The sequence below is a fragment of the Dothidotthia symphoricarpi genome (genome assembly GCF_010015815.1).
Source record: "Dothidotthia symphoricarpi CBS 119687 unplaced genomic scaffold P153scaffold_14, whole genome shotgun sequence".
NCBI lineage: Eukaryota > Fungi > Ascomycota > Dothideomycetes > Pleosporales > Dothidotthiaceae > Dothidotthia > Dothidotthia symphoricarpi.
The window spans coordinates 1002920-1030561 of NW_022985021.1; the positions used below are offsets into that span (position 1 = coordinate 1002920).

Genomic DNA, 27642 nt, shown 5'->3' on the forward strand with positions numbered 1-27642 from the left:
GTTTGGGGAGTCTAAATTAAGACGCTGCTCGTGTGTAGTTTCCCAGACCAGAGGCCCATATCACGAACCCTCGGCCAATCGAAATACAAGGAACCAGGGTGCAGCGAAGTCATGCAACAGCCTGACAACTACAGCCAAGTCTAGTGTAGGAATCTCGTGCCTGGATTATAAGCAGTATACATCCTGCGTGCACTTTGACAAATTTCCATCGTGTCGTTTTGCGGCTTGTAGGAGCCACAAAGAATGTAGCACGAACTACAATCGGCCCTGCTGGCTCGTATCGAGACCAGGGCTGCATTCCAATTATGCCAATCACATGACAGCTCACTCTCCATCATCCATCATTCACACGTCTTCCCCTTCGAGTATCCCGGCAAACATGCCCGCCTACTGCGACCGCATCGAGTCCTGGGTGACGCCGCGCTGTTCGTCACGGACAGCTGAGTCTGCGACGGAGATTGAAGTCGGAATCGAGATTAGTGATCCTGGCAACACTAGACCTACCGGTACCTCCGCCTTCTGTTGCTGGGTGTTGACATGGTCTGGCTGCCCCAAGAGAGTTTGGTCTGCCAGGACACGGCCGCGCCATGTGGTGGGGGAAATCAGGGTGACATCGCTCAACCCAAACCCAATCAACGTGTGGGATAGACGAAAAACGCAGATGCACGATGGGAGCCTCCAACACGCAGGCGATAACACGCGTGTACTGTGTACGTTTAGAAAAATATGAAACACACAGCCAGGGGAGCACCCCACAGTAGGCGATATCTATGAGCGTCAGGAGACTGGCAATGGCCGGCATGCATGCGCTTCTGCATGGGATTTTGCATTCTGATCATGACGTAAGACGCCGAAACCTGTCGGCCCAGCCATAACGCTACATGGTGCCCGTACCCCTCCACAGTCTTTTCCCTCTCCCCTTCATCCTCTGCTCTTACGTTTCGTCCCTGGCCTGGCAGTGATCAGCATTGCCGCCTCTTGCGCCATCCTTGTGTCCTCATCGGCCCCTCCGACCTCCTTCTGCCGACCGCGTCTGTTGTCGTTCTCCAGGAAGCCCGCTGAGCATCAACCGCACACATATACCAATCCACCCCCTTGCTGTCGTGTCTACGCTGTGCAGCACTTGAGCTTGTCGTCGCCCCATCACACGTCTCCGCGGACCCCACCAACCAACCCCAGACGGTGCCTTGCTTCTGCAGCGCAAACCTGCTAGACTTTGAACCGCGACCCTCTCTACCACACAAACACCGCCACCCCTCCACCACTCTCACTCCCCCCCCGCGCCCGTCGCAGTACACACGTCACCGCAGACCATCATGGCTGAATTCGTGCGCGCCCAGATTTTCGGCACGACGTTTGAGATCACGAGCAGGTGCGGCGGAAACCCCACATCGCGACTCTGCGCGGGACTGACATCCTAAAGGTACACTGATCTGCAGCCAGTAGGCATGGGAGCCTTTGGTCTCGTCTGGTAAATGCCCTCCCCATGCACATGCACGCCGCACTCTGACTCGAGCGCAGCTCGGCCAAGGACCAGCTCACCAGCCAGGCCGTGGCCATCAAGAAGATCATGAAGCCCTTCAGCACTCCGGTCCTGTCCAAGCGCACCTACCGAGAACTGAAGCTCCTCAAGCATCTCCGACACGAGAATGTGGGCATCCCAGCAGACCAATGTTCAGGACGCAGATTTTGACATGCAGCAGATTATCAGCTTGAGCGACATCTTCATCTCGCCACTCGAGGACATGTCCGCATCCAGCCCTTCACAATCGCCAGAAGCTTGCTAACACTATGCAGCTACTTCGTTACCGAGCTGCTCGGCACCGACCTTCACCGTTTGCTTACCTCCAGACCGCTGGAGAAGCAGTTCATCCAATACTTCCTTTACCAGATCCTGGTGCGTGGCAGAAATCACAAGAAATAACGTTTAGCTGACTAGGGCAGCGTGGACTGAAATATGTGCACTCGGCTGGTGTCGTTCACCGTGACTTGAAGCCTAGTAACATTCTCGTCAACGAGAACTGCGATCTCAAGATTTGCGACTTCGGTCTGGCCCGTATACAAGACCCCCAGATGACGGGATACGTCTCTACTCGATACTACCGGGCGCCCGAGATCATGCTCACGTGGCAGAAGTACGATGTGGAGGTTGATATCTGGAGTGCGGGATGCATCTTCGCTGAGATGTTGGAGGGCAAGCCGCTATTTCCAGGAAAGGACCACGTAAATCAATTCTCCATCATCACAGAGTTGTTGGGTACCCCTCCGGACGATGTCATCCAGGGCATTTGCAGCGAGAACGTAGGACACCCGGCTCAAACTTTCTCTCCTTCTTGCTAATCTCTGTTAGACACTGCGATTTGTTCAGTCACTGCCCAAGCGTGAGCGTATACCCCTGAGCAACAAGTTCAAGAACGCCGAGCCACAGGGTATGTTCTTCCAAAGCACAAATCTCACGCTATACTGACTGCTACAGCTGTCGACTTGCTCGAGAACATGCTGGTGTTCGACCCCAAGAAGCGTGTGCGAGCGGAAGAGGCTCTCGCTCACCCATACCTCGCTCCATACCACGACCCGACCGACGAACCAGGTGCAGAGGAGAAGTTTGATTGGTCGTTCAACGATGCCGATCTCCCTGTAGACACATGGAAAATCATGATGTACGTCTCGTCTCCCCTTGGCAGTCCAACATAAGCTAGTCTAACATGTTGCAGGTACTCGGAAATTCTTGACTACCATAACGTCGACGCTGCCACTCAGGAACAGGAGAATAACGGCAGCTAAAGCCATGGGTCGTCATTAGCAATAGTCTGTTCAACTCTTAGTCAGAGAGGAGGGTCTTTTCCCGCCTGGGCCCACAAATAGTGTTTTGGCCTGCCTGTTGCAGGCGGGTTCATAGTTTTCTCTTCATCTCCTCTATCTCGAGGGCCAGCACGGATGCGGACACGCAGGGTAGACGGAGAAGCGAGTTGCTTTACAAGTTTTGGATCTCCATTACTATTACACATGTGTGTGTTATGAAAGGGCAGGCCAGGTTAACGATCATCAAAGTGAAATGACATTATCAAAATAACACCGTGGGCCGTTTTGGGGGTTTGTCGACTTTCCACAACGCGCAAGACACTTTTGTGATGCCGAATAAGCAAACACTTGGCAACCCTATCACTCGTAGTGCGAGCAGATATCCAAATCCTGCACCCCGAACCCCAGAAACTTAATTCTCCAGATCTTCCTGGCTGCATTGACCTGTTCTCGACCCACATATTTACCGAGGCGCTCAACACGGGTTAGTCCCGCAAGGCTGACCCCGTTCGTCACCGCATCGCGTCCCGCCATCCCAGATCCTGGACGCGCTGCTTGAGGCTCTCTGAGCTCCGACCTCCTCAGCAACACCTCTTCTCGAACATCGGATTTTGACCTGTTGGGTGTGAAGATATGATGGATCCGCTTGTTTGTATAGTGGATTTTCACCATGCGCGGTAAGTCGTGTGTCGCAAGAGGTGGGTCGAGAGATGGGATGGAGGGAGGGGGCTGAATGTAGAAGGCGACGAGGAGGACCCCACCACTGTTGGGGCAGGATGTGAATTGGCTGACAGTATCATACAGAGGCCCGGAGGTAGAAACTTGGCTTGGTGTTGGTGCCGACGAAGATCCAGCGATCGATAACGAATGGCCGCTGTTACCATTCATGGCGTTGAGTGATGGCGCGCACGCGTATGTTGCCCAGTTCTTCGCTCCATTCGTCACATTCGTCCTGAACTCTGCGTCGCTACCTTCTCTCCATATCCATCGACTGACGTCTCCACCAGCTCCACGGAAGACTACTCCTACTTCACGCTCCGGCGCTCCAACCCCCCAACGAGTCTCTTCGGCATATCGTGCACACGCCAGCTCGACGCGAGTAAACTACTCAATCGTCCACCCGAGGTCACGAGGAGTACAGTACAAAAAGCCGTTGTGGTTATCAGCGACCGGCCGGAGTTTTTTGGCGCTGTGAAAGCTGCGTTGGGCGTTGTAGTCGAGGTGTGGTTTGCGCAGAAAGACTTTACGGATATCGAGATATTGCAGCGGTTCCATGAGAGTCTACCGCAGCTGCTGAAGAACCAGGAGGGACAGGTGGATCACTACTTTGGTATGAGGGTTTGGTGGAGGTTTGGCGGACTTTGCTGACAAGCTTGTGCAGGCATTTCCCTCCGCGAGTTCATACATGAGTTCAAGTGGCAGACGCTGGTTCTGTTCAAGTGTGCTCTACTTCAACCAAAGGTAGGCTGGCTACGGCAGGTGCTGGGCGGGTGCTGACTGTGATTAGATGCTCTTTTTTGGCTCCCATTGTGAACGATTGTGCATGATGCAGTTTGCTCTTATTTCTCTGATACCCGGCCTCATTCGCCACCTGCAAGATGCTGCTGATCCCAAGTTCAATGCCAAGGAGGAGAATATTGTAACGCCTACGAGCTTGAAGACTTCTGAGAGGTCGTCTTGTGAGTTGCCTCCAATGTTGAGTTGTGCAGCAAACTGACAACAGCTAGTGCTTGCATACATGGGCCTTCCGCTTCAACTGTTTGGCAAAGGCTCCCTTTTTGGGCCATACACCCCGTTACAGCAGCTCGACATGCTGGCTGACCAAGACACCAAGTCGTACATTGTTGGCTCCACAAACTCCCTGCTACTACAGCAAAGAGATCGCTACAGCGACATCCTCATCAACCTCGACGACCACAGCGTCAATATCACCTCAGCCGCGCTCCGTCAAGCACTAGTATTGTCTACGCCTGATAGAAGATGGATAGACTTCATAACACAGACGATATACAACACATGGGACGAGTCCAACCCCGCACGACCCAAAGACCACGGCTACGCCGGCAGCGAGGAGTTCATCCGCATGCAGTTTGAAGAGTACCTCCTCGCCATGCTCAGCGCCACAAAATACAAGCTCTACAAGGAAAAGAACCCGCACCGCGAAAACCTCATCGCAGACGTCGACGGCGACCCGGCAAGCGAATTCTCAACCGACTGGATAAACGCGTGGATGACGACGGAAAACTTTCGCATATGGAATAAATTCACAGACTCGCACCTCTTCGATATTGTGGACCCCAAGCACCCGTGCTCGGGCGGACTTTCCATCGAAGACGTCCAGCGCCGTTTAGCACAGTACGTCCCCTTCTCCTCACTCTCTTCTTCGTCCCCCTTTGTCCATATTCATGTCCATGATCTCGTCGACGTCGACCCGCGGCTAAGTTTCTGCCCCAGTCTGCTCGCCTCGACCACCTTCCAAGTCCTCTCTCTAGGCCTCTGTGTGCTGATTCTCGCCTCGCGCTTAGGCAGGTAGCCGAAATGCATCTCGACGAGCGGCTCGAAAAATCCCGCGACGTAATCGGCAAGCAGATCGCAGTCGGCCAGCAAAAAGTCTCCTCCGCCTTCAACAACCTCTGGGCCGAAATGGAAGCCATGCGCGAAGCCCAGCGCAAACGCCAGGACGAACAGAGACAAGCCGCTGAGAAAGAAGCAAAGTCGTCTGACCCCGCGGCCGCGTCGTCGGCGAACGCTCAACCCGCGTCTAATCGCGCTAGCGCGTATCTTTCCTCGTGGGGCTCCTGGGCTAGCGAAAAGCGCAAGGGCTGGGGCAATAAGAACGCTTCGTCTCCCACGGAGCCGGTGCCCGGCGACCTGAAGCGCGCGGAGGAGTTTAAACGCGATGAGAAGAGGGAGAAGTATCGCAGTTTGGGGAGCGAGTCGGTCGATAGCACTGTCTCGGCGAGCACGGATGGGTACGGGTATGGGTATGCGGATGTTGGTTCAGATACGAAGCGGTCGAGTTTATTCTTCGATGCGGAGCGGGATCATGGAGATGAGGATGAAGATGAAGATGTACATGTACATGGCAAGAAATCCAGTGCGAGTCTGGATCCAGATCACGGAAAGAACGTCTGGGCGGATACATAGTCGTTTTCTCCCTTGTTTTTTTTTGCATATCAAATATATCTACTTTTTACCTCCCTTCCCATTCCACCCATATATTTGTTTAGATTACATAGTCGCCCCCGCCGCCGTCCCCCCATCAACATCCAATATCGCCCCCTCCTCGTCGTCCCGCGGCTTCACGAGCGCGATACTCACGCCAGCGTCGCGCGTGTACACGCGCAGGCCGAGTACGCACACGGCGTTCCAGGGCTTGGGTTTGGTGTCTTGTGTGGGTGGAGGTTGCGGAGTCGCGGGCGGGGAGGGGGTGTAGACGCTGTGCGGGGGGGAGGCGGTGTTGAAATGTTCGTGCGTGTTGTGAGGTTGTGGGATGTCGTCGGGGCTGGTGGGTGAGATGGTGGATGGGGATTCTTGCTTGTCGGTTACGTTTTCAGTGGGAGGCGCAGTAGCAGAATCTTCTTTCTTGACTTTCTCGTCGTTCTTGACGTCCTCCTCGTCTTTGGCCGGGGCTGTGGGCACTTGTTCTTTCTCCGCCGCGTGCTTGGCCTTGTGTTTCTTCCACGCCTCGTAATCGGCCTTGTCGTCTGCTTTCCACGCCTCGAAATCCGCCTTCTCCTTCGCCGCCCTCTCGTCATCCTTCTTCTTCTTCTCGGCGTCATCTCTCTTCTTCTGCGCCTTCTTCTTCTGCTCCTCATCAGACAGCGTTACCACGCCCTTTGCATTCGCGATATCGTAGTTCAGCCCAATCTGCCTCAGTTTCTGCGGGTTGCGCTCGGCGACTTTGGTCACGACGTCGTGGACCTCGGGGACGCTCGCGTCGCGGGAAGCTTCGATCTTGGGGATGACCTCGTAGATGCCGGGCTCGAGGTCGACTTCGGCCGAGATGCTGCGGTTGCCGAACCAGGCGCCGCGGGCGCGGACGATGTGGTCGCCGGCGGGCGAGTTTGCTTCCTGCAGGAGGAAGTGGAGGTCGAAGCTGTATTTTCCCTCGAGGCCGTAGAAATAACGATCGTCGAGCTACGCAGATGGGATTAGTAGATGACGGTACGAAATGGTCAGCTGCAATGTACGTACCTGGCAGAGCACGAATACCGTCGGGCCGGCCTTTTTGATCTCGACGGAGAACTTGGTGTTTAAATAGCCCGTTACCCATGCGACTGACAAGCTTGTCCATCGCTGGACCACAGTCCACTCTTCGTTGAAGAGCCGCGTGCGATCAAGCAGATCGAAGCGGCTGAGAAGGTCTGCGTACGACATCCAGAAGAGTCCGTCGTCGCCGAATTCATGGCCCAGCTTCTTCATCCAGTACGGCGTCCATTCTTTCGACCCGTCAGACCATGGGCCAGTCCATTCGCCCATCGCCGCGTTGGCTCTCTTGCCCCATGGGTTTCTGCAGGAATTAGTACAAGGTTGAAAGAATGGCAAGCAGCGTACCTGATCAAAACCAATCTGTGGCTCTTGCCATCTTCGCCCTCTGCGTCGACAGCCTTGATGATGGAGTAGGCATGGCTTAATTTAAGGCCTCGTCTTACATTGGAGCCATCCCCGTAAGAAGCAGGTGACGAGGCGGAGAAAAGGAACTGCTTGTTGACTTGTACCAACTCCTTCCAGAGGCGCTCCTTGCTCAAGATACTATCTGTGAGAATCATCGTTGTAACACCACCCGTCAGATCTTCTATCGCTTCACCACTTATGCCGCCAGCAATGGCATCGTAGTCGCCGTGGACCTTCGCATACGCCTTCTCCAGCAGCGGGAGCCAAGTCTCGTTCTGGTCGGCACATGAGGCGAAGTACAGTGCGTCTGACCCCGTCAGGTTGTTTTGTTTGTCCCTCTTCTCTATCGCGCCTGTCGGATCGTATCTGTCGCCGTAGGCGTCAAAGTTCTTATACTTGAGGTACAGGTTATCGTCCACCACGGTCCAAATCCATTCGCCATCCCGGTAGAAGACAAAGCCATAGACTCCGCATTCCTCGTCTCTCTCAACACAAACCTTCTTGATGAGGTCTGGGTTACTGCAGATCGTTGCTACAGCAGCAATGAACCAACAATCGCCATTGGAGCCCTGCACTACGTCGGAGCTCGTGAAACCGTCAATCTCAAACTTGGGGTTGTCAAACACCCAGTGCACACGGTGCACCGATCCTGGTCCAGAGCTGTATTCCTCGCCACCAGAAGCCAGAACTTTTGCCGTGGTGGCGAAATCGATAGGTGCTATGTTCTGCATGAGCACATCCGCTCGAATGAGAGTCGAAAGCGCGTCCCCCAGTTGTCTCGGGCTCACTGATGAGGCAGCTGCGACCGGTTGCTCTTCGTAGTAGTGCATCAACCCCTCGAGACAGTTCTTGTCTGACAAGTCCTCGATGTCGAACTCGGGGTCCGTGAACTTCTCATTCGTTCGGTGGCATTCTCGCACAACACGTTTGACACGAGCGCGACATTCGTTGGCCGCAGCTTGGTATGACTCTGCCGCATTTTTTCCTATGGCTGTGCCTTGCTTGCGTTTTGGTGGAAGTAGATGGGCGTATAGACTGGAAGGAAAGATCTTGGTGACCTTGGCTGGTTTCTTCGTGATGAGATTCTCCCAGAATTCATTGATGACTTCCTGTGGAACGTTGAGCTCGCCGTCACTGGAAACAGAGCTCATAATGTGTTCTGGTTAGGGTTAGCGGTAATGACAACCGTCGATTCTCTCGCCACCTACGATTGTACTTTTAGCAATCTAGAATAACCTTCGCCGTATTTCTTGTTCTTTCTTTCCAGGTGACACAAGAGAAAGACGGAGTGTTGGGAGGAACACCGAAGCTGGCCTGGCCCATGATGTGACGATTACATACAAATTCGTGAAATGGGGGCCAGCTATCGAGATAAAGCATTGGATGCTTGCAGCAGCAGCGTGCGGCTGAACGGGAGGCCTACTTTAGCCACGAAGTGACACATGAGCGCCAAACGAGGCATCAGATGATTAGGCATCCGTGTAGATGCCTGGTATTCATGCAGATGTCGAGAGAGTTGCAGCACTGCGCATGTCGAGGCTGGAGGAGCAGCCTATGACAAGAAGCGGACGAGCAACGGGAGGACGGTAAGCATCGCGCACATCTTTCGATTTTTCGTTCGCTGAAGTGTAGCGGCACATCTCCTCAGTCGTCGAGAGTCTGTGTATGGTAGGTGTGCGGGATGCCCGCCGCGACGCGTGGACGATCGGTACCATCGCGATAACGCGTCGCGGGGCATGTGGGCGACAATAAGGCCCACCATCCTAAATCAGAGTGAACCACATTTCCTTTGAGCTGATATAATTACACATCAACAACATGCACCTACTATACAGCTATAGCATTTGAAATAGAAGAATATGCGTCTTGTTTTTTAACCTGAAAACGTCTATATTTAATTTCCTTTTGGCTTCAATTCTTCAAACTTGCAAGGTATTTGTTGGTGCGTTAACAACTTCCTCTCTGGGAGGCAATCGCGATCTTTACTTCGCCACCACGACAACACAAACAATTATCTTCAACATTCCATTGAAGTGACCCATGCATCCTTTCCATCGCCGGCCGAGGTACTGGACTAAGCCATTGATCGTCATCTGCTTGCAGTCGGCAAACTCCATGCACACATTTATTGCTTCCGCCCCACACTGCACGGCAAGCGGGAGCGCCGTGCCACCCATCTTGGTTGCCAAATCCTTCTAAGATAACACCAAGGAATTTGCGCGGTCAATCGATCCTAACTTCCATGATTGGGACGATGCTCCGAGGAACGGCTCGCTTTTGCTGCTCTTTCAAACTCCACCAATCGTTGGCCCAAATCACCCCATGTAGAGTCTGAGTAGGATGACGATCCGTCGGTCGCCAACATGCGAGGCGTGCCCACTTGGTCGGGGCGGCTAAGGTGGGAACATAGACGTGTGATAAAAGTGACTGCAAAATTGCCCGTCTGGTCCAAGGACGCTTCACGGCCGGCTGGCTGCAGGAGGCCTGCTTGGTATAATGCAAACATTCTCTATTAAGCTGCCAAGATGTACTTTCAGGGCGTGTGAAACAGACGTCCCCACTTGTAGACGCAAAACAGAATAGAAGACTAGAAGCAGACATCGTTGGCTATAAAGGCCACTCGAAGAGTACCAAATAAGAAGGAAAGATGCCCAAAATCAAGAGACCAAAACCTCGCGGTACCAATCATCTATCGTAAGAGCGTGCCAAGAGGTGTAATGAGCAAAACCATGAAACCAAGGACCTTGCACGATGGAGAGGCCATACCAAGATCTCGCAGTCCATACACAAAACTCCCATGTCGAGTATGAAACTATTCAGAGCAAGTACTCTTTTGAGGTTCGAGCTAGCGAATGCCGTTCGAGACTAGGTGCCGCCCTTTAGCTCCAAATAATACCAGATGTTGAGCCGCCGAAACGCCGTGCTAAATCGATAAAAGCCGATCTGAGAAATACCGACGCATAAGGAAGGCCCAGGACAAGGAGTGCCGTAATAATTGGAAAGGTCAAAAGGATTGCGAGTCGCGCATGCGAACCCGAGGTGAATGCGCGCCGTGCAGTGAGCAGAGGATTACGGATCCCGGTATCTGGGATCTAAAGATCCTTGTCGATGTCGTCGATCCGCGCCCGCACAAGCAGATGGTCTGTGAACGAGTCAACACCGAAAACTTGCACATGTCAAAGCTCAGTAGAATTGACTCAAACCACAGTCTTCGCCGAGTGATGAAGATTTTCGGAGAAATTGATGGCTCAACTCACCTATGCTTTGGCCGTACATCCGCGGCACGTCTTGAGTTTGCAAGTTTTGCACTCGTAGATGAACGGAAAGGGTCCCAAGTGACACAAATTGCAGTTCCAGGAGATGAGTGTTGTATCGGACTTGATCACCTCGAACGTGTGTTGACAACTTGCGGGCTTGGCCATGGTGCAGCGTTGATGTTCTTTTGGTTGTTGTAGGGCGCCGAGGTGCGATTGGTTGATGTAAAGTAGACGGTGAAGTAAGCTGTGAGCACGTTAGCAAAAGGCAATTGGGGTGCACCCTGAATATGTACTCCAGGATCATGGAGAACTCATCAAGGGAGCTGTGACAGACGGACCGTTTGAGGCTAGCGTGGCAATTGCTCTGAAGACTGGGGACGCTCGAAATTATGGCGAGTCGTGGCTGGTAAAAGCAAGTAAGGGCCGCAGAGAGAGGAAAACTAGCCTGCAGATTGATCTGAAGGAGAGCTGAGTTGCTTGGTGTCGGGCTAGAGACGCTAATACAGTGGACCTGCGTCCATCTTATACACAATCTCTGCGACTGACAGGCCAATATTAAATTGAGTTCATCGACAACCCAAACCGATCCCACATCCACAAAATGTGGTAGTGTACAACAACAAGCAGCGTGCAGCCGTCCCGCAGTCTTGTTGCCCTAGAGTGTGAAGTTCGAATGCGGATGGCCTCGGACAAATAGAGAAAAAGATACACAGGCGGTTACACTACGAGATCGAATGAGATGTGCCTCTACTCATCCTCAACATGAGGCCCTCAAAAAAAAGCGGCGAGGTGGACTTGTGGACTTGGTCAAACGCGGGCTGGCTGTTCCGCAGACGTGGTCGTGGTAACATGTTCAAGTCGCGAAACCTTATTGCAAGATGAGGCGCAACGTGGATACTCCGGAATCTTTCAAGCATGAACCGACGGATGCTGGGTTGCACACAAACCGTGCTGCATGTTCGTTGCGTCGCAATGTCCTAAAATCAGAGGGCGCCACTTCCCCATCACAGCTGCAGATGGTCAGGGTCTCCCAAGCCTATCTCCAACACGACAGGGATAAACTAGCGCCACCTGAGTAGGGTTCGCATTTTGAGTTTACTCGCACTCGCGTTGCTTTTTCGGATGCTCCCTCATCCTGAATCACGTCACCAACCATGAGTCTCTCTGTGCTTCCTTTTTTCACCCTTCACAACAAGAGCATACACTACCATCCTCTCAGTCTAAGTATGCTCGGTATGCTGCTAAAACGTTCGAGAATTGCGCGGCAAATGCGGTCAGTTGATCTGTACACAAACTGCCAAATACGTCGCCATGCATGAGCCTCCAAACCACCACATCTCCCAACTCTCACTTTTCATTTGTTCACCTTCTTCCTCTGTCAATTCGATCACTCATCAGCAAGTGTTCAGATCTCTACGCCCGCCGCTAATGTGCGAACCTTGACGAGGTGATGTAGTTCCTGCTTCACGACCTTCAACGCCAGAGCCCTTCACGTGGTAGCACAGGGGTATGTACACGGTCCCCAACTATGCGATCCAACCCTTTGCGGAGTTCCCGTTCCTCTTTGATCGCTTGCAAGGATGACGACGCCCATTGCAGAGGAAATGCAGCTAGTCACTGCAGACGAGACAATGCGGACCCATCCCTGCACGCGATTGTCCTTCAACCTGGTTCAGTTGGTCGGCGAACGATGGCAGCCTCATCCCATGTAGCGCATCAGGCGCCTTGCAGTAGCGCCAGGAACTCGACCCAGCCAGTAGAGAGGTACACCATGAGTCTGCATCTTTCTCGGACACGCAAAGAGCTACAAACATGGGACCCATTCGTTGATCCACACCTTCGTGATGTGGAGGAAACCCACTGTCGGATAACTCGGCGTTGCTTGCTTCTATATCAAGCTTATCAACCCAGTATGTAACCTACCTTATTTGGCGATGAACTAACTCCCTGGGTATGCATATATCCAAAATATAGCCCCAGTCTTATGATTCATGGCAAGCGTTGATGAGAAGGCTTTCAGGAGAAGCTCGGAGGAGAGCGATTGTCCAGGAGAAGGATTCGTCCACCAAGTTTCTTTTCGCGTATTTAGGCTAGACACACTGACTATTGCGGGAACTCTGCACGGTCAGCCCGGGAGATCGTGGATAGCCGCGCGGCGATTGGAACGATCAGCCTATCAGTACGCCACTCTTGTTTTCTCATGAGCCTCGTTTGGCCACACAACTTTCGACGCCGCTAACTATATCACAGTCGGTCGATCAATTCGTCTCCCTAACCGATTCGATCCGAAATGCAAGGTACGAGACGAAAAGAGCAGCAGTTTAATGTCGCGCAGCCCGTTGCGCATTATTCAGATCTATCATACAATGAACAGTAAACTGAACTGCCATTAACGTCCGTAAGAAGCATGATCTCGCTTGAATTTTCATTGTTACACGGAACCGCGATGGATCTGACGCACGGTTCCACATATGCTAGATCAGTGTCACCACCGATTCTACCCTGTGATCAAGGCGCTTGTGGCGCTTCCCTATAGCAGCCAGGTGCGTACCTCCCCTGTCTGATCACCGTGTGTCATTGTCTGCTTTTTCGAACAGTTGAACGGCCATGACTCTGATTGTCTTGCATCCACGCGGTATTCTAGTCAATGCCTGTGCGGGATGTTCCGGATGCGCACAAGGCGGTTGCTTGTAAGTTGAGATAGAGTTACATCGGCATGATGAGTGACTTACACCGTCCTGTTACCAGGTTAGTGGGTTGATCATGGCTGTCAGACATGATTACGATGAGACATTCTCCGTTGAAGATGCAGCTTCGGAGCAAATACATGATATGATCAACGGTGTTGTCTCACTCCTGATCAGTCATGTCTTCTTCTTCAGGTACGTTTGCCGAGGGTTGAATATCACTTTGCAGGTAGGCTTCCAGCCAGGATGGCTATCAAACAGGACCATCACACAACACTCTCGGGGGTAACAGCACTGTCGAGCCGCGAAACATCGGTATAGCCGGCACGTCTAACGAAGCACAACATCCGACCCGCGTTTCCGAAATTCGGCCTGATATCCCAACCGGGTACCTGGATGCGCAACACACAACAAAATGGAAGGGTTGTTGGCCGGGATAATATCCCGCTCGCTGTCGTGCATACCGTTTTCTGTCATTTCGCCCAGTCAAGCCATCCTGTGCATAGCACATGGCAGAAAGCATGCCCCCCCAAACCCTGAAAAACGGCTCAAGTCACGAACATCCACGGAAGGTAAGCGACGACACCAGCTGCCATGGTGGACACCCTGCCATGTTCCAACTCGGGAACTCTCCGATCAGCCTTACGAGATTTGGACTCCACCGTTGCTGGATCAGTTGAATGGGGAGAATCAGGCTCGCACTGTCTTCTAAACCGAACGCCGCTGTGCTGGTTCTGGAAGTCGTCAATTGTAGTACAGACTTCTCGGCAACGCCTGCTCCACCACTGTTACGCACGCCGACTGCCTTCATATAGCCTGCGTTTCCCTATGACTGGCATCTCGGACAAGGGTCCACGTGGTACCGTACCTAGATCGCATCGTACAGCCACACCGCTCAGCCTTGGGGTTTGTCTTTTGTTAGCACGGAGAGGTTATACCATAGCTTTGCTTCTAGGTTTGTCGATTATTTCCACACTCATCACTACTAAATAGCCTTACGACTCGACTACCCATGGCCTTGGCAGACTTTTTGCCTCATTCCAACCACCTCAGATCGCTAGTCTGGCCAGTCCATTTCCAAAAAGAAACGAATCGTCGTGTTGGTGGATCGATGTTACAACGAGCAATGAAATCTTGCAGCTCGCGTGACCGCGGAGCAGCTTCATTTGAATTTGACGACCAAGACGGACATCTAGGACGTGAAATAGGAAATGCATCCACTTCAACAAGGGAAGCACGGCTTGGCCTATCCAGATTGACCCATCGGGTTGTTCCGGTCTGGAGTGCAAGTGCAGCTTGAGCAACGTTTAATGGCGGGTGTGCTATAGCCTCGAGCAGGCGGTGAGCTTGTACTATGTCCTGCAGGGCGAAGTGAAGCTAGCGGTACATATCCCATTACCAGGTCATGGACGGGTTCGAAATTTGCGATCGGATCTGTGCATGTTGTGTATCGAGGCTGCCTACTTGGTGAGCACTTGGAGATGTTACGAGTATTGGCCATTGAAGGTGAGTGAGGATGGGTCTTTCTCAGAATCCACCTTTTGCATCAATCAGTTGTGTTCCTCGAGTAGGTACGTCAGGTCGACTTGCTCTTTTCATCGTCAATCGCGGATGGCGCAAGTGTGTCTGTTTCAAACGTTTATGTTTAAGTATGGCTGCAACATCTCATTGATATCTTCAGCTTATGATCAATCTCTGCTTCTACTACCATTTTATGTATTTCATAGCGTGATGGAAGGCTGGCGCGAATACAATAACGATGTTGAGAGATATCGTTGGAGCATGTTTGATTGAATGCGGAGGCACCGCATGATGGAAGCAAACGCGATGAGTGGCTCTGTTTCGGTCGCGTGCCAACGCAGCAGTGCTTGTAGGACGCTGGATTGCTGCAGGTATGTGCATAAAGGAAACCACTTCGCGAGATTCGCCATCTCCTCAACTGTCGCATGCTCTCTCACTCTCCCACTGCTATCAACAGCTAAACCCCTCGCTTTGACGCGAGTCAGGAGCCGCCGATCCTTCCTGTTTAGGCGCGCCAAGACTGCCTGTTGGATCTCCGATATCGACCATGGCTCGAAATTTCAATGTCCCTCCACCGACCGCGCGACACAATCACTGCGAAGACGTCACTCTTCTCGGACCTCCCACGATGCGCGGTGCCATTGTGTTCAGCGGGTCCTCGCACCCCAGGCTGGTCGAGGGCATGTGCGACTGCCTGGGCATGAAGCCCGGCTCCGCGACGCTGGGCAAGTTCAAGAATGGAGAGACGTCGGTCACGATTCGTATGTCTGCTGTTTGTCGGCTGTCTGCCTCTTCCATCATCTCATGAGTTGTAGACACCTCGATCCGGAACAAAGATGTCTTCATTGTGCAGAGCGGGAGCGAAAAGTATATTACCCCACTTGTCTGGTCTTTCAGCCGCTGATGGGTGGGTGTAGAATCAATGATTCGGTTATGGAGCTGCTGATTATGATATCTGCCTGCAAAGGCGGCTCGGCCAAGTCCATCACAGGTAGTGGAGCTGTTCGTGGGTGCTGTGTCAGCTACTGACGGGGTCAGCTGTCATGCCGTATTTCCCATACTCGCGCCAGTCGAAGAAGAAGCAGCACCGCGGGGCCATTACAGCGCGCATGGTCGCGAACCTCCTCCACATTGCCGGCGTCAACCACGTCATGACGATTGACCTGCACGCCTCGCAAATGCAGGGCTTCTTCAAGTGCCCTGTCGACAACCTCGTCGCCGAACCCCTCATCGCTCGCTGGATCCGCGTAAACGTCCCAAATTGGAGAGAGGCAGTGGTGGTGAGCAAGAACCCCGGCGGCACAAAGCGAGTCACGTCTCTGGCAGACGCGATGAAGCTCAGCTTCGGCATTGTCACCACAGACAGGCGTAGGACAGGCGTTCAATGGAATGAGAGCGCCATGTTTGAGCAGCTCAGGCTGGATGGCACATACGAGACGCCTCAGCTGATTGAAGCTGCGTTGGATGCGGAGGCGGGCGCGAAGGCCACGAATGATGCCAAGGTTGAAGCTGGCAAACCGAAGCTGAAAACGAACACAACATTAAATCCGCTGCAGCGGCGAGTGAATGGCATATCCGAGTCGGCGGGCAGCCCACTGTACAAGTCGATGCGAGCGAGTTCCATTGTCGAGCCAGAGACACCATTAGACCCGATCCGAAGCGACGCCGAGGCGAACCAGGAAGCAAATGCGGAGCAAAGCGCAGACGAGAGCGGCGCAGAGGAATACACAGATGAGGTATGCTTGTCGACAGTCCCGCGCATCCCAATGCTAACATCTGCAGCGCGCACGAAACGTCATCCGCGGCCGTCTAGTCCAAGGTCACATCGTCGACGACGCGCATCCCTCGCCCTCCATGTCAGCCACCTCGCACTCGACGTGGCGCAACCGCCCCCCTTCCGAAGGCGACAACGACGACATCCCCACCAACATGATGTCCTCCTTCATGTCGACGGCCTCGTCAACCTGGAACAAAGAACCCGAGCACTCGCACGCCCTAGGCGGAACCTACGACGCGGCCGCCTCCTCAGAAGACGAAGAAGACGACCTCAAGAACCCCGAGCTCGAAACAATGGTCACGCTCGTCGGCAACGTCAAAGCGCGCCCCGTCTTCATCGTAGACGACATGATGGACAAATCCGCATCCTGGATCGCCGCAGCCGAAACAGTCGTCAAGCGCGGCGGCGCCACAAAAGTCTACTGCTTCGCCACACACGCCCTGTTCGGCGGCGACTGTCTCGATGAAATGCTGGCTTGCGAGTGCATTGATAAGATCGTCGTCACCAATGCGTTTCCCATCCCCGACCACAAACTTATTCATGCCAAAGGGTATGATAAGCTGGTTATTATCCATGTTGATAATTTGCTGGCCGAGGCTATTCGCAGGAATCATCATGGCGAGAGTATGAGTCAGCTTTTTATGCATTATGATTAGGGGTTGACTGGGCATGGTCGTGGCGTATGGGTGGGTGGGTTGTTTTGCAAGGGTTGGGAGGGTGTATGGCGTTGGACGTGACTTGACGCGACTGGACTCGATGAGCTGGTCGGGCGTAATGGGTTAGGAAATGGGAACGGAAAACGGAAAACCAAGGAGGAACGGGATGGACTTTTTGTAAAGTCCTTGCTTGGAATGACTTACTTTTCTTGACATATGAAAATATCCATCCATCTATTAACACAAACATACCCAAACTAAACCAAAAACCAAAGATAGAGTCATTACCGCAATTGATATTGGCATTTCTTTCTTCTATCCTCCTCCTCTTCCTTCTACTCCTTACGGTATACACACAATGCAATTCAATCCAACATATAAAAAACAAGAAAAACATGTTCCAGGACCCCGACGCATGTGGAAAGACAAAACGATGTACCGACGCCAACGCCACGCCATGCCGTACTATGCCATGCCATGCCGTACCGTACCGTAATACGCCGTGCTATATAACATGCCTGTGACAAACTGAGAGAGAGAAACGAGATGATGAGAGATGAGGTGGATAGGATAGGATAGGATAGTGAGCATCGTAGACCAACGCGTAGGTGCAAGAGAGAGAGAGAGAGGAAGACAAAAGAAGCACAACCAGACAGATAGATGAATAGATACAAGAACGAAAGGCCCCCCTCCACTCAATTCCACTCCATTCCATTCGACGAATTACGAATTACCTATTACCTATCTAGCAACACGATGGATCAACCTAATTACCCACAGATTAGCCTTCATTTCCCCACCAAGTAAAAAGTAAAGGGAAAGGAGACAACATACCTCAGCGTACTAATAGTAAACGTGCCCAACCACGCCACAAGCGCAATAAGCAGCGTAGCCACCAGCGCCTTCTGCCTCACGCATATGCCGCGCGTATACGCACACTGACTATTCGGGCCCGTAGACTGCGTGCACGCCCAGGTATCATCCGTGAGGGCCTGAAACGCGAGGCTAAGATTCGCGCTCTCGAAGACAATGAAGGCCAGGTCGAGGAAGATGAGGCTCATCTTCGCGTTGTGGGAGCGCAGACCCAGGGGTTTAGATGTGTATTCGTCGTAGGTGATGTAGACCGTGTACAGGACGGCTGTGACGTCGATGACCATTGCCATCCATGTTGATGCGTTTTTCTCGCAACCCGCGGAATCAGAGCGGTGGAAGATAGCGCCTGCGAGGGAGAGGGCGAGGATGGAGAAGGTGAGGACGACCATGCGGATCATGGCGGGGACGATGGGGTGGTTCATCATGGTCCTGTGCCAGCGGGTGACTTTGCGGCGGCGCTTGGCGGGGTTGAAGAGCCAGAAGCCTTTTAGCTTCTCGGCTTCGTCGTCCTGCTCGATGGGCTCCCAGGGTTTTTCCAGGTCGGGCATGTTCTCCGCCATCCAGGCGTCGTCGACGATCTGCCCGCGGGACGAGAGGGGCCGGTCCAGCGCGTCGAATTGCGAGGCGGCGGCGAATTGCGCCCATTTCGAGGCGCTGTCGGTGACGTGCGTGGTGAGGGTTACGGGGGCGCCTTCGCGGGCGTGGTCGAATTTGCGGCCGGGGACGTTTGATTTGGGCGTGGGCATGTAGTGGTGCGAGGCTGGGCGGATGGAAGTGGGCGTTCGCGGGAGGAGGAGGGAGGTGACGTCTGCATTGTCGTCTTCGTCTGCTGTCTGCACCCATGCTGTGGGTATGTTATTAGCATATCACGTCAGTTATATAGAATATGTCAGCACGTCTTACGAGGTAGCGATCGCACAGCACGCTGCTTCTCCCTGTTCTCACGTGCCTCTGTGCCGGCCGCACTCGCACTCCCCTTTGACGACGCCAGCGTGCGCGGAGTGCTCGAGACGGACTGCTTCCTAGCGGCGGCCGTCGACGACGAGCCCTCGACGTCGTCGCGCGAGATGCCCGACACGGAGCTGCCGAGTCTGGAGCGGGGGCGGTGCGAGCCTACGGACGAGGCGGTGGGCGGCGGGATGGGCGAGGGCAGCAGGCGGTTGTTGTTGTTGGTGGAGGTGTTGGCAGCGGTGGCCGGGGGGAACAAAAAGGCCGTGCCATTGTCGCTCTTTCGGGGCTCGACCATGGTCGGCCGTGGCGAGAAACGAGGGAGAGCCAGCCAGCCAGCAGGTCCGTCGTCTGGCTAGGAGCCCAGCCTCAAACGTCGCGCGTCAGCAAGCCTGCTTGGCGGACGGGGACGGGAGACGGCGACGGCGACGGCGGCAGGGGCGGCGAGGAGCGACTACGTGGGAGCAAAGTAGACGATGCGCGCACACAGCATGCCGGCGGGGGGGGAAGGGAATGAAGCGGACGGCGTGTCGGGGCACGCGGCGTGGTGTAAGTGGGTGTAATTAGGTGGTGTCGTCGTTGGTGCGAAGGGTCAAGGCAGGTTCCAGGTTCGGGTCAGGACAGGATTCAGGGCTCCATCGGGGAAATTGCACTTACTTCCCAGCCAGATCTGCCAGCACCCCTGTCACCATTCAAGCCACATCTCACCGCCGCATCGCATGCACCTCTACATCCAGACACACACCCTGCACAGCCACACCAAGTACGTCACAAACCTCTAACCCACTCCAACCTAGAACAAGCACCACGTCTCGATAAAAAACCATGTCTCCCGCGCCTACTACCACACATTACCGCACTCCCCTCCCCTCCCCCTACCCCTAACTCAATTACACTACAATGCGGCTCTTCCTCCTCCCCATCTCGCGACAGCGCTCCCTCCTCTACTGCGAAAAGCTGCACGAAAAAGCCCCGGCAGAACGCTCCTACCTCGACAAGCTCACGATAAAAGCCGACTCAACGTGGTCCGCCTGGGAAAAAGACACAGCCTCGACCTGGAACTGGAAGCAGAAAACGACGCACTACGGCAACCAACTGCTCAAGCGCATCCCGTACGAGGAATGGGGGCTGAAGACGATGCCCGCGCTGTCTGCGGCGCGCAAGCAGGCCATTCTCGACGGCAACGGGAAGGAGAGGCTGGAGGTGGTGTTTCCGGGCGCGTATATTGAGGAGGGTCGCGTGAGGGGGTTGTTGGAGAAGCTTGCGAGGGAGAGGCAGGGTATGCATCGGAGTAAGCTGATGTGGAGTGTGATTATTATGCCGTTTACTGCGCCGTTTATGCTGGTGCCGATTGTGCCGAATTTGCCGTTCTTTTACGTGCTGTATCGCGCGTATTCGCATTGGAAGGGTATGTTCTTTTTTTTCTCTCACTCCCTCAACCCAAACTTACTCCTACTGTATTGATGCTGTGCTGATATGAATTACTCCCAGCGCTCACGGGCTCCAAACACCTCGACTTCCTCCTCCAGCACAACGTGCCCAAACCCTCCGCCTCCCCCGTCCTCGACGCCCTCTACACAGCCGGCCTCCTGCACCCCACGCGCGCCCTCGCCCTCTCATCCCCACCCCCCACCGCCGAGCAAATAACCTCCACCGCGCACTCCCTGACCTCCCCGCCCACCACCCCCACCGCAGCCGACACCATGCTCCTCCAGCGCTGGAACGGCAAGCTCATCGCCGAGAAATTCGACCTCCCCGATATGGAAGTCGAGATTGAGCGTGCGGTTGAGCAGGTGCGGGATGCTGTTAGCGGGAAGGCGGTGGAGAAGAAGGATGAGGATGAGGTTGTGGAGAAGAGGGTTGAGAAGGAGGGGATGGAGGGGGTGTTTGAGACTATGAAGGGGGAGGTTGTTAGTAAGGCTAAGGGGGTGGTTGGGGAGAAGAGGTAGTGGGAGTTTTGGTGCATGGGGAGGGATGAGGCGATGAGATGATGATGAGGCATGATACCACTGTGGGACGCTTTTGTAGATGGGGATTTTTTACGAGTATATACGAACTCTTTTTTGACGATGTAAGTATGTGTGTAATCTGAATGTATAGTATGTTATACCAGGTCACTCACCTCCAAGACCCGATCATATGAGACAAGTCGAATCGAGTCCAGTCAAGTCGAGTCAATAAAATGATCAGCGCAATGCAAATACGGGTAACGGCATTGTCATTCCTATTCGTCTTTTGGGTTTCCCACCACTTCTACTTCCACTTCCATCACCCATGCAGTCATCCCCTCGCACATCACTCCCATGCTATCCGTCCACAAGGAAACAGGACCGAGTCCATAGAACGCACAGACAGCATTCCCCTTTCACAAGAAGCACACCCCCCTCCCCCTTTCACAAAGCCTTTCATAAACCCTCCCTTATCACATCATATCCCATCCGTCCGTCCGTCCATCCCAAACGCCAATTTCTCGCCCACACATCCCACCAACCCAAGCATTACCCCCCTCAAGTAAAGTAAAAGTGAAGTGGAGAAAAGAAAGAAAGAAAAAAGGGACGGTCGAACTTACCACGCACACACATGATGTTTCCACTTCAAGCAAGGTAACCGAGCTCGTCGCCCTCTAGACGCTCCAGATATTCCTTCTCGAGCAGGATGTCTATGCACTTCTTGATATCGGGGATGCGCGGCATGAAGCGGTTCTTGATCTGCTGGATGGTTTCCGACACGAGTTGCTGGTGCTTCATCTTCTTGCGGGACTTCATGATGCGGACAATGGCCGACTATACGGATTGTTAGCAAGAGTATAAGGAAGGCAAGAAGAGGGTGAGAAAAAACACCCACCTGCATGAGCAGTTTCCGATCCTCCTCAATCGTCTTGTGCGTGTCTTCCGCCTCGGCCTTTTGCTCAGACTTGATACCAATGTTCAGGTTCAGCTTCGGCCTCTTGACCTTCAGACCCGTGTTGACCTTGTACGACGTGCCCGACTCTGCCTTGGCGCCTTCTGGCACCGCGAGCAGCACCTTGGCCTTGATGCACACGCCGAGACTAGGGTCGAGCGTCTCCTTGTTGAGCTTGGTAGCCTCTGCCATCTCATCATAGCTGACCGTGTCGTTGTCGTTGAAGAGCAGCAGGATGGCCATTTGGTATGTCGAGACTTGGAGTGTTGGAGGGGTCTTCAGCCCGTGGACCTTTGCGTAGTTGGCTCGCATTTCACCCTTGCACAATTGCCACAACCATGTCAGCTTACGTCCCTGATGCTTGTGGTTGTAAAAGCGGGCGAAGCGGTCATACGTCTTGACAATCTGTTGAGGCGGTGTGAATGGCGTCGTAGGTGGGTTCAGTGGCCAGAAACCGGTACCGAGAATGTGGTAGTATGCGTCGACTTGTGCCTTGGCGTCTGTCTCGTCGGCGCCCAGGTTGTTTGACCAATCCTTGTAGGCCGTGTTCAGATCCTTTGAGATTTGCATATCCTGGAACATGCGCTGGAGCTTGTTGGTATACTCGAAACCGCAGGCCTCCTTCAGCTTGGAGATCATGCTGGTCTCGGCGTCGTCGGACGCAGACGTGCTCTGTACCAGACGCTTGGCCAGCATACGCGAGTAGAACTTCTGGAACACGTCCTTGTCTTCAATATACTTGAAGACGGTCATAATCTGCGTCAATGACTTCTCCATGTCATCCTCCTCTAACCCCTTGACGGTCGACTTCTTCAGCAACGTATCCGTGTACTTGGCGAGGAGTTCTGGAGACTTGTTCGACCCTGACTTGCAGATCTTGTTCCGGTTGACAAACTCCCTGCACGCGTTGTCCAGAGATCGGACAAACTCCGACTCGCCGCTGAAAGCCTTGTTCACAAGATCCGCATACTTGGTGTGCACGTCCAGAAGCGCGCTCACGTACAGCTTCGGCTCCAGGTTCTCCCCCTCCTGAGCAATCTTCTCCACCGCCGCCAGACCTGCTTTTCGTACATGGGCCTCGAACCGGTTGCGAAGAGGATCCAGACCTTCGGGAATGCGGGCGAGGAGCTTGTACATCCGGCCCAGGTCTTCCTCCTTGTCGTTATCAAGAAGAATCTGGAACTCTTCCCGGAGAGCTTGCGAGTGGGCCGTGATCAGTGCATGCTCGCAGCATCGCATCAGTGGGGACATGATCTCGCCAAGTAGGTAAAGTGGAACGCGTTCCTTCTCTTCTTCGAGGCGGGCCTCGGCCTTCTTCATGTACTCGACGACGCTGTTCTCGGCCAGAAACTGCTTCGACTCGTTCTCGTAGTATTCCGAGGTGGCTGCCAGGAAGGGCGTCTCGAAGAACTCCTTGTAGACATCCAGCGTCGACTTTGAGCTGTCGGCCTCGTCCAGACCGAGCGACACAAACGAGTCGACGACCGACTTGATGTGCGACTGCTCAATCGTCTCGCCGTTGCGCTGCTTCTCGATGAGCTTGAGCACGGAGCGCATGACGCTCTCCTGGGTGCCGACAAACATGTCCTCCTTCCAGCGCACCAGATGCAGCGTGTATATGTCGTAGATGTGCTTCTTGCCCTCGTCCATCTCGCGCTTCACCCAATGCCGGTTCAGGTAGCGGAACAGGTGGTTGTTGTACGTGCCTGCCGTTGTGTAGCGGTTCCACTCCTTGATGTAGAATGTGAGCAGCGCCTCGTCGACATGTTCCCGCGACTTGGTCTGCACGCCTTGGAGATGCGTCTTGAGGTACTCGATCAGGTGTTGGTAGAGGTCCTCGCCGAGCAGGTGCGCGCCGCCTCGGTTGTGCGTCGCGGCAAACGACGAGCCCGCGACGGCCTTTTGCGCTGTGCAGAAGTTGTGGATGGCAGTGTACAGGCCCATGTATGTCTTCATGTCCATGCCGCCGCGGAGGTCGGTCATGATCTTCTCGACGCCCGCTTCGAGGTACTTCCATCTGCACGCCCATGTCAGCTGCAGCTCTCCGGCAATCTCTTCGCTGGAAGTGCGAGTGGCTCTTCTCTGGCAATACAAGTGGATGTCCTCTGGCAGAACGAGGAGAGGAAATCACTTACGTGGCGTTCACGTCGTCCTTTGCGGGGACGGGCGGCATCATGTTGGCCATGGTGGGCTGTGGTGGTAGTGGTTTTGGCGCGTGTCTTGCTACGCCTCTCGCAAACAGTCTCTTCACGCCTGGAATGATAGTTCGGCGTGCAAGGTATCGCCGCAGTGGGTTGGGTGCGAGGTGGGTGGTGAGATGTGGTGGAGAGGCGGAGGGTGGAGGGTGGAGGCGCTGGAAGATGCGGGCAGTTTTTGTGGTACCGTGCGCCTGATTCACCGTTCACGCTGGTCTGAGCGTATATCACGCCTGGAGAGGGAAAGAAAGAGTCACAACGACGGTGAAGCCGTCAAGTCGAGAAGCGGCGGGTTTTGATTCACCTCCATGGTTCAGGCACCCGCGAGCCTAAGGGCTTGGCCGCGGCGTAACCCATTCACTTGAGGCTGCATCTCCACACCTGCTAACTGTGCTTTTCGACATGAACCCAACAACTTGTCATGGCTTCTTTGTTCGACATATCTGATCAGCGCGCTACGCGACCAATCGTATGCGCGTCCACGTTTCCTGCCGCTGCGACACGTCGTCTTGCCCCTCTGCAGAAACACGGTACTCACCACATCAGCAGTATAGTGCTCTAACCTCACCAGCCTGGTCACATGTTCGGTTGCGTATGGACATGATGGAACTGAATGGAATATGTTCATGTTACGAAGCCCTTGAACGCCGTTCTACAAGTTCAATGTCAACTAAACGCGCCGATGACGTCTTGCCGAGATCACCGAGGTGACAGCCTCAACTTATTCTATCAACGTGCAGGTCTCTCCATCAATCTTTGCAATTTCAAACACTCTCGCCATTCTCTACACTATCCTCTTTCTCCTTATTTCAGCTTCTTCTCTTCAGTCATCGCGATTCTAGCGCACCTGAACCTACCGCCACCAAAGCGAAACCTACGTCTACTCAGCCATACGACACGATTCACTCCCACCACACCCACACACCCATATCATCAAGACACCACACAGACCAACCCCACCATGCCACCCCTCTCCCTAACCCCCCTCACAACCCTCCGCCTCACAACGCACCAAATCCCCACCCACGCCCTCCTCCCCAACACAACCCCCCACGCCCACCCCCTAACAATCTACCACTCAGCCTTCCCCCCCACCACCTCCCCCTCAACCCTAGAATCCCACCTGCGCACCAACGCCCTCTCCCCGCAATGGCGCTACACAATGTACACCACAACACACTACCACAGCACGACCCACGAAGTACTCTGCGTCTTCCGCGGGCGCGCACAGCTTCTTTTCGGCGGTGAGGCGAACCCGGGGCGCGTGGAAGTCGAGGTCAAGGCTGGGGATGCGGTGGTGGTTCCTGCGGGTGTGGCGCATCGGTTGGTCAGGGATGTTGAGGGCGGGTTTGAGATGGTGGGCGCGTATCCTAAGGGGTGTAGCTGGGATATGTGTTATGGGAAGGAGGGCGAGGAGGGGAATGCGCAGGCTGTGGGGAGGGTGGGGTGGTTGGAGAGGGATCCTTTGTATGGGAAGGATGGGCCGGTGTTGTGGAGTGGGGAGAGGTTGAAGAAGAGGGCTGAGGAGATGGATGGAACGGAGAATTGAGGCGGTGTGTGGGGGTAGGAGAACAAGTGTATATCCGTTCCTTTCTTTCTCGGCGAGTTGATGGTCCGGTCTGGTCTAGTCTGTGACATACTTTGCATAATACGCTGTACTATACCCTTCTCCACTACAAACAATCTTGGGTGGAATCAATAGGGGGTACTTTCTACATTGAACCGTGGAGTAGAACGTGGAGATAGGACGCTGAACGTTGATACACGTTAATACTCAGGGTGTTCAAAATGCAATACATCAAGGAAAAAAGGACAACTAGAGAAACAATTACGATTCATGGTTACTATCCCATTCTATCCAAGTCAAGCCAAGGTACAAAACAAACGCCACACCAGTATCCCGAAATGCGGTTTTATATACGCACACAAACGCCATTGATGCCAAATTCATCCGCTAGATAGTTCGAGGAGCACAGAAAATGCACATCTACTGATGCACCTGGCCACCCCACTCGCTTTCGTCATCACTCCCAACGTCCGTCCACGAGTTCGGCGTCATGACGCCTGTCCGGTCGTCAGCCTCGGAAAGGCCCGCGTCTGTCCAGCCGCCCTCGGAAAACACCTCCGAGCGCGCATCGTGATCCGCGTCGGTTTGCATGCTGAGGACTGCGATGTCGTCTGCGTGGGCGTTGACAAAGGAGGGAGCGCTGCTGTTGGAGCGTTGCGAGCGGGGTGTTAGTGTGCCGGTGGAGACGTGCTCCGCCTCGTCATCGAAGAATTGGGTTTGAGCGAGGTCTTCAGTGTGCGAGGCGGAGGATGTGAAGGAGTAGAAGGATTGGGCTGCTGCGTCGGCGTCGTCGGCTACTTCGGTGTATGGGACTGGTGCTGCTTGCTCGGTCTCGGAGTGGGTCTCAGAGTGGGTCTCGGGGTGAGTCTCGGGAGAAAGGTCAATGAGTGGAGTAGAGAGGGAGATGGCGTCGTTGGAAGTGGTGGCGGGAGAGACGGTGTTGGCTGAGATGGTGGCAGTAGACTCATCGACTGGAACAACGGGAGAGGAGTCGGGCTTGATAGTAGCAGAGCTCTCGCGTGTGTCATTCTCGCTGTAGGTGAAGGGCTTCGGGGAAGGTGCCTCGTCGTCCTCATCGTCACCGACATCGAAAAGTATGTTGTCGTCAGAGAAGGGGTTCGCCAGGGCAGCCGCAGCAGCAGAGCCGGCCGCAAAGCCAGCTGCACCGCGCTTCTTGAGTCCGCTGTGTGAAGTGTCTTTTCCAGTCGCTCTGAGCATGCCATCGCTACCAACCAAGTCGTCGAAGCTCTTTGTCCTGTCTGATCGCGATCTCCTCTCTGCCATCTCTATGTTCTCAGACCCGATCTTGGCAAGTTCGTCTAGGTCGACGGCAATACCGTCCTCCCTGGCTTTTTTGATGAAATCATTACGGTTCTTCCTGACAAGCTCCTCCCGTCTCGTCCTTGCAGCGTAGATGTCGGACGATTCGCTACGACGGCGAGGCTTGGGGTCCTCACCAAGAGAGTTCAGGGCGACGGCGATCTTGCGGCGGGACTGGTCGACCCATTGTCGGACTTGCGGGGACTCGTAAATGGCGATGCCGGCGGCGACAAGAACAGACGCGGCGATTATGATGCCTGTTTCGAGAGGGTGGTTAGGTCTACGTGTTGGAGTATGGGTGTTGGACATTGAAGCAGTGGAAAGAGAAGGTCCTGCGAGCAGGTTGGCAAACAACAGTCAAACAAAGACAAGGTACAAGGGCACGTTGAAACATCGGTGGGAACACAGCAGGAGAACGCAATAGTGGAGATGGCTCACCTTTGGCCAGTGGCGCAGGCATGATGCAGGCTTCCGAGACACAATCCTATATCTCGTAGGCGTTGTGCGAGTGTTGAATGAAG

At 54.1% G+C, this 27642-nt stretch overlaps 13 protein-coding genes across 13 annotated transcripts; 6 read left to right on the forward strand and 7 right to left on the reverse strand.

Moving 5' to 3' along the window:
• The first annotated feature begins 838 nt into the window (after window positions 1-838).
• On the forward strand, window positions 839-2805 carry P153DRAFT_56081 (Hog1-like MAP kinase protein). Its single transcript, XM_033673282.1, has 9 exons — window positions 839-1372; window positions 1424-1471; window positions 1522-1651; window positions 1704-1747; window positions 1798-1897; window positions 1945-2301; window positions 2351-2429; window positions 2477-2660; window positions 2715-2805. The coding sequence occupies exons 1-9, from the start codon at window positions 1317-1319 to the stop codon at window positions 2782-2784; spliced, it is 1068 nt and encodes a 355-aa protein (XP_033522197.1). The 5' UTR covers window positions 839-1316; the 3' UTR covers window positions 2785-2805.
• Window positions 2806-3435: 630 nt separating this feature from the next.
• On the forward strand, window positions 3436-5949 carry P153DRAFT_295297 (uncharacterized protein; the record flags this gene model as incomplete). Its single annotated transcript, XM_033664020.1, has 7 exons — window positions 3436-3479; window positions 3607-3714; window positions 3810-4132; window positions 4184-4263; window positions 4310-4481; window positions 4530-5157; window positions 5328-5949. 7 exons carry the CDS (start codon window positions 3436-3438, stop codon window positions 5947-5949), a joined length of 1977 nt encoding a protein of 658 aa, XP_033522198.1.
• An 84-nt stretch (window positions 5950-6033) lies between these two features.
• P153DRAFT_294921 (cysteine proteinase) lies at window positions 6034-8570 on the reverse strand (the record flags this gene model as incomplete). The annotated part of the gene is made up of 3 exons (XM_033663992.1): window positions 6034-6942; window positions 7000-7315; window positions 7360-8570. The coding sequence occupies 3 exons, from the start codon at window positions 8568-8570 to the stop codon at window positions 6034-6036; spliced, it is 2436 nt and encodes an 811-aa protein (XP_033522199.1).
• Window positions 8571-9360: 790 nt separating this feature from the next.
• P153DRAFT_368361 (uncharacterized protein) lies at window positions 9361-10070 on the reverse strand. Its single transcript, XM_033668494.1, has one exon. The coding sequence runs from the start codon at window positions 10018-10020 to the stop codon at window positions 9643-9645; it is 378 nt and encodes a 125-aa protein (XP_033522200.1). The 5' UTR covers window positions 10021-10070; the 3' UTR covers window positions 9361-9642.
• Window positions 10071-10676: 606 nt separating this feature from the next.
• P153DRAFT_294890 (uncharacterized protein) lies at window positions 10677-10841 on the reverse strand (the record flags this gene model as incomplete). The annotated part of the gene is made up of 1 exon (XM_033663986.1): window positions 10677-10841. One exon carries the CDS (start codon window positions 10839-10841, stop codon window positions 10677-10679), a length of 165 nt encoding a protein of 54 aa, XP_033522201.1.
• A 323-nt stretch (window positions 10842-11164) lies between these two features.
• P153DRAFT_56272 (uncharacterized protein) lies at window positions 11165-11638 on the reverse strand. Its single transcript, XM_033673283.1, has one exon. The coding sequence runs from the start codon at window positions 11591-11593 to the stop codon at window positions 11399-11401; it is 195 nt and encodes a 64-aa protein (XP_033522202.1). The 5' UTR covers window positions 11594-11638; the 3' UTR covers window positions 11165-11398.
• A 2485-nt stretch (window positions 11639-14123) lies between these two features.
• On the forward strand, window positions 14124-14653 carry P153DRAFT_368364 (uncharacterized protein). The gene has a single exon (XM_033668495.1). It carries the CDS (start codon window positions 14192-14194, stop codon window positions 14354-14356), a length of 165 nt encoding a protein of 54 aa, XP_033522203.1. The 5' UTR covers window positions 14124-14191; the 3' UTR covers window positions 14357-14653.
• Window positions 14654-15464: 811 nt separating this feature from the next.
• P153DRAFT_368367 (phosphoribosyl pyrophosphokinase) lies at window positions 15465-17641 on the forward strand. The gene is made up of 5 exons (XM_033668496.1): window positions 15465-15645; window positions 15700-15751; window positions 15802-15875; window positions 15923-16620; window positions 16667-17641. The coding sequence occupies exons 1-5, from the start codon at window positions 15513-15515 to the stop codon at window positions 17315-17317; spliced, it is 1608 nt and encodes a 535-aa protein (XP_033522204.1). The 5' UTR covers window positions 15465-15512; the 3' UTR covers window positions 17318-17641.
• A 417-nt stretch (window positions 17642-18058) lies between these two features.
• P153DRAFT_377319 (uncharacterized protein) lies at window positions 18059-19436 on the reverse strand (the record flags this gene model as incomplete). The annotated part of the gene is made up of 3 exons (XM_033669727.1): window positions 18059-18083; window positions 18152-19034; window positions 19094-19436. 3 exons carry the CDS (start codon window positions 19434-19436, stop codon window positions 18059-18061), a joined length of 1251 nt encoding a protein of 416 aa, XP_033522205.1.
• A 332-nt stretch (window positions 19437-19768) lies between these two features.
• P153DRAFT_56436 (uncharacterized protein) lies at window positions 19769-21204 on the forward strand. Its single transcript, XM_033673284.1, has 3 exons — window positions 19769-20546; window positions 20630-20997; window positions 21082-21204. The coding sequence occupies exons 1-3, from the start codon at window positions 20039-20041 to the stop codon at window positions 21085-21087; spliced, it is 882 nt and encodes a 293-aa protein (XP_033522206.1). The 5' UTR covers window positions 19769-20038; the 3' UTR covers window positions 21088-21204.
• Window positions 21205-21381: 177 nt separating this feature from the next.
• P153DRAFT_368369 (Cullin-domain-containing protein) lies at window positions 21382-24507 on the reverse strand. The gene is made up of 3 exons (XM_033668497.1): window positions 24175-24507; window positions 21983-24056; window positions 21382-21921 (listed from the first exon to the last, which is right to left on the reverse strand). The coding sequence occupies exons 1-3, from the start codon at window positions 24222-24224 to the stop codon at window positions 21733-21735; spliced, it is 2313 nt and encodes a 770-aa protein (XP_033522207.1). The 5' UTR covers window positions 24225-24507; the 3' UTR covers window positions 21382-21732.
• A 688-nt stretch (window positions 24508-25195) lies between these two features.
• On the forward strand, window positions 25196-25783 carry P153DRAFT_377322 (uncharacterized protein; the record flags this gene model as incomplete). The annotated part of the gene is made up of 1 exon (XM_033669728.1): window positions 25196-25783. The coding sequence occupies one exon, from the start codon at window positions 25196-25198 to the stop codon at window positions 25781-25783; it is 588 nt and encodes a 195-aa protein (XP_033522208.1).
• Window positions 25784-25935: 152 nt separating this feature from the next.
• Window positions 25936-27611, reverse strand: P153DRAFT_368370 (uncharacterized protein). The gene is made up of 2 exons (XM_033668498.1): window positions 27560-27611; window positions 25936-27378 (listed from the first exon to the last, which is right to left on the reverse strand). Exons 1-2 carry the CDS (start codon window positions 27579-27581, stop codon window positions 26222-26224), a joined length of 1179 nt encoding a protein of 392 aa, XP_033522209.1. The 5' UTR covers window positions 27582-27611; the 3' UTR covers window positions 25936-26221.
• Window positions 27612-27642: the final 31 nt, after the last annotated feature.

Bases quoted from the DNA above. Each gene is read 5' to 3' on its own strand.
- P153DRAFT_56081 (XM_033673282.1), top strand. From the start codon at position 1,317: ATGGCTGAATTCGTGCGCGCCCAGATTTTCGGCACGACGTTTGAGATC. The intron at 1,748-1,797 runs GTCCGCATCCAG...AACACTATGCAG, and splicing joins ATCTCGCCACTCGAGGACAT to CTACTTCGTTACCGAGCTGC. The intron at 2,302-2,350 runs GTAGGACACCCG...AATCTCTGTTAG, and splicing joins AGGGCATTTGCAGCGAGAAC to ACACTGCGATTTGTTCAGTC.
- P153DRAFT_368361 (XM_033668494.1), bottom strand. From the start codon at position 10,020: ATGTCTGCTTCTAGTCTTCTATTCTGTTTTGCGTCTACAAGTGGGGAC.
- P153DRAFT_56272 (XM_033673283.1), bottom strand. From the start codon at position 11,593: ATGCTTGAAAGATTCCGGAGTATCCACGTTGCGCCTCATCTTGCAATA.
- P153DRAFT_368364 (XM_033668495.1), top strand. From the start codon at position 14,192: ATGACTGGCATCTCGGACAAGGGTCCACGTGGTACCGTACCTAGATCG.
- P153DRAFT_368367 (XM_033668496.1), top strand. From the start codon at position 15,513: ATGCGCGGTGCCATTGTGTTCAGCGGGTCCTCGCACCCCAGGCTGGTC. The intron at 15,646-15,699 runs GTATGTCTGCTG...CATGAGTTGTAG, and splicing joins AGAGACGTCGGTCACGATTC to ACACCTCGATCCGGAACAAA. The intron at 16,621-16,666 runs GTATGCTTGTCG...TAACATCTGCAG, and splicing joins CAGAGGAATACACAGATGAG to CGCGCACGAAACGTCATCCG.
- P153DRAFT_56436 (XM_033673284.1), top strand. From the start codon at position 20,039: ATGCGGCTCTTCCTCCTCCCCATCTCGCGACAGCGCTCCCTCCTCTAC. The intron at 20,547-20,629 runs GTATGTTCTTTT...AATTACTCCCAG, and splicing joins CGCGTATTCGCATTGGAAGG to CGCTCACGGGCTCCAAACAC.
- P153DRAFT_368369 (XM_033668497.1), bottom strand. From the start codon at position 24,224: ATGGCCAACATGATGCCGCCCGTCCCCGCAAAGGACGACGTGAACGCC. The intron at 24,057-24,174 runs GTAAGTGATTTC...ATGGGCGTGCAG, and splicing joins AAGGACGACGTGAACGCCAC to ATGGAAGTACCTCGAAGCGG. The intron at 21,922-21,982 runs GTGGGTGTTTTT...CAATCCGTATAG, and splicing joins ATCGGAAACTGCTCATGCAG to TCGGCCATTGTCCGCATCAT.
- P153DRAFT_368370 (XM_033668498.1), bottom strand. From the start codon at position 27,581: ATGCCTGCGCCACTGGCCAAAG. The intron at 27,379-27,559 runs GTGAGCCATCTC...CTCTCGAAACAG, and splicing joins GCCTGCGCCACTGGCCAAAG to GCATCATAATCGCCGCGTCT.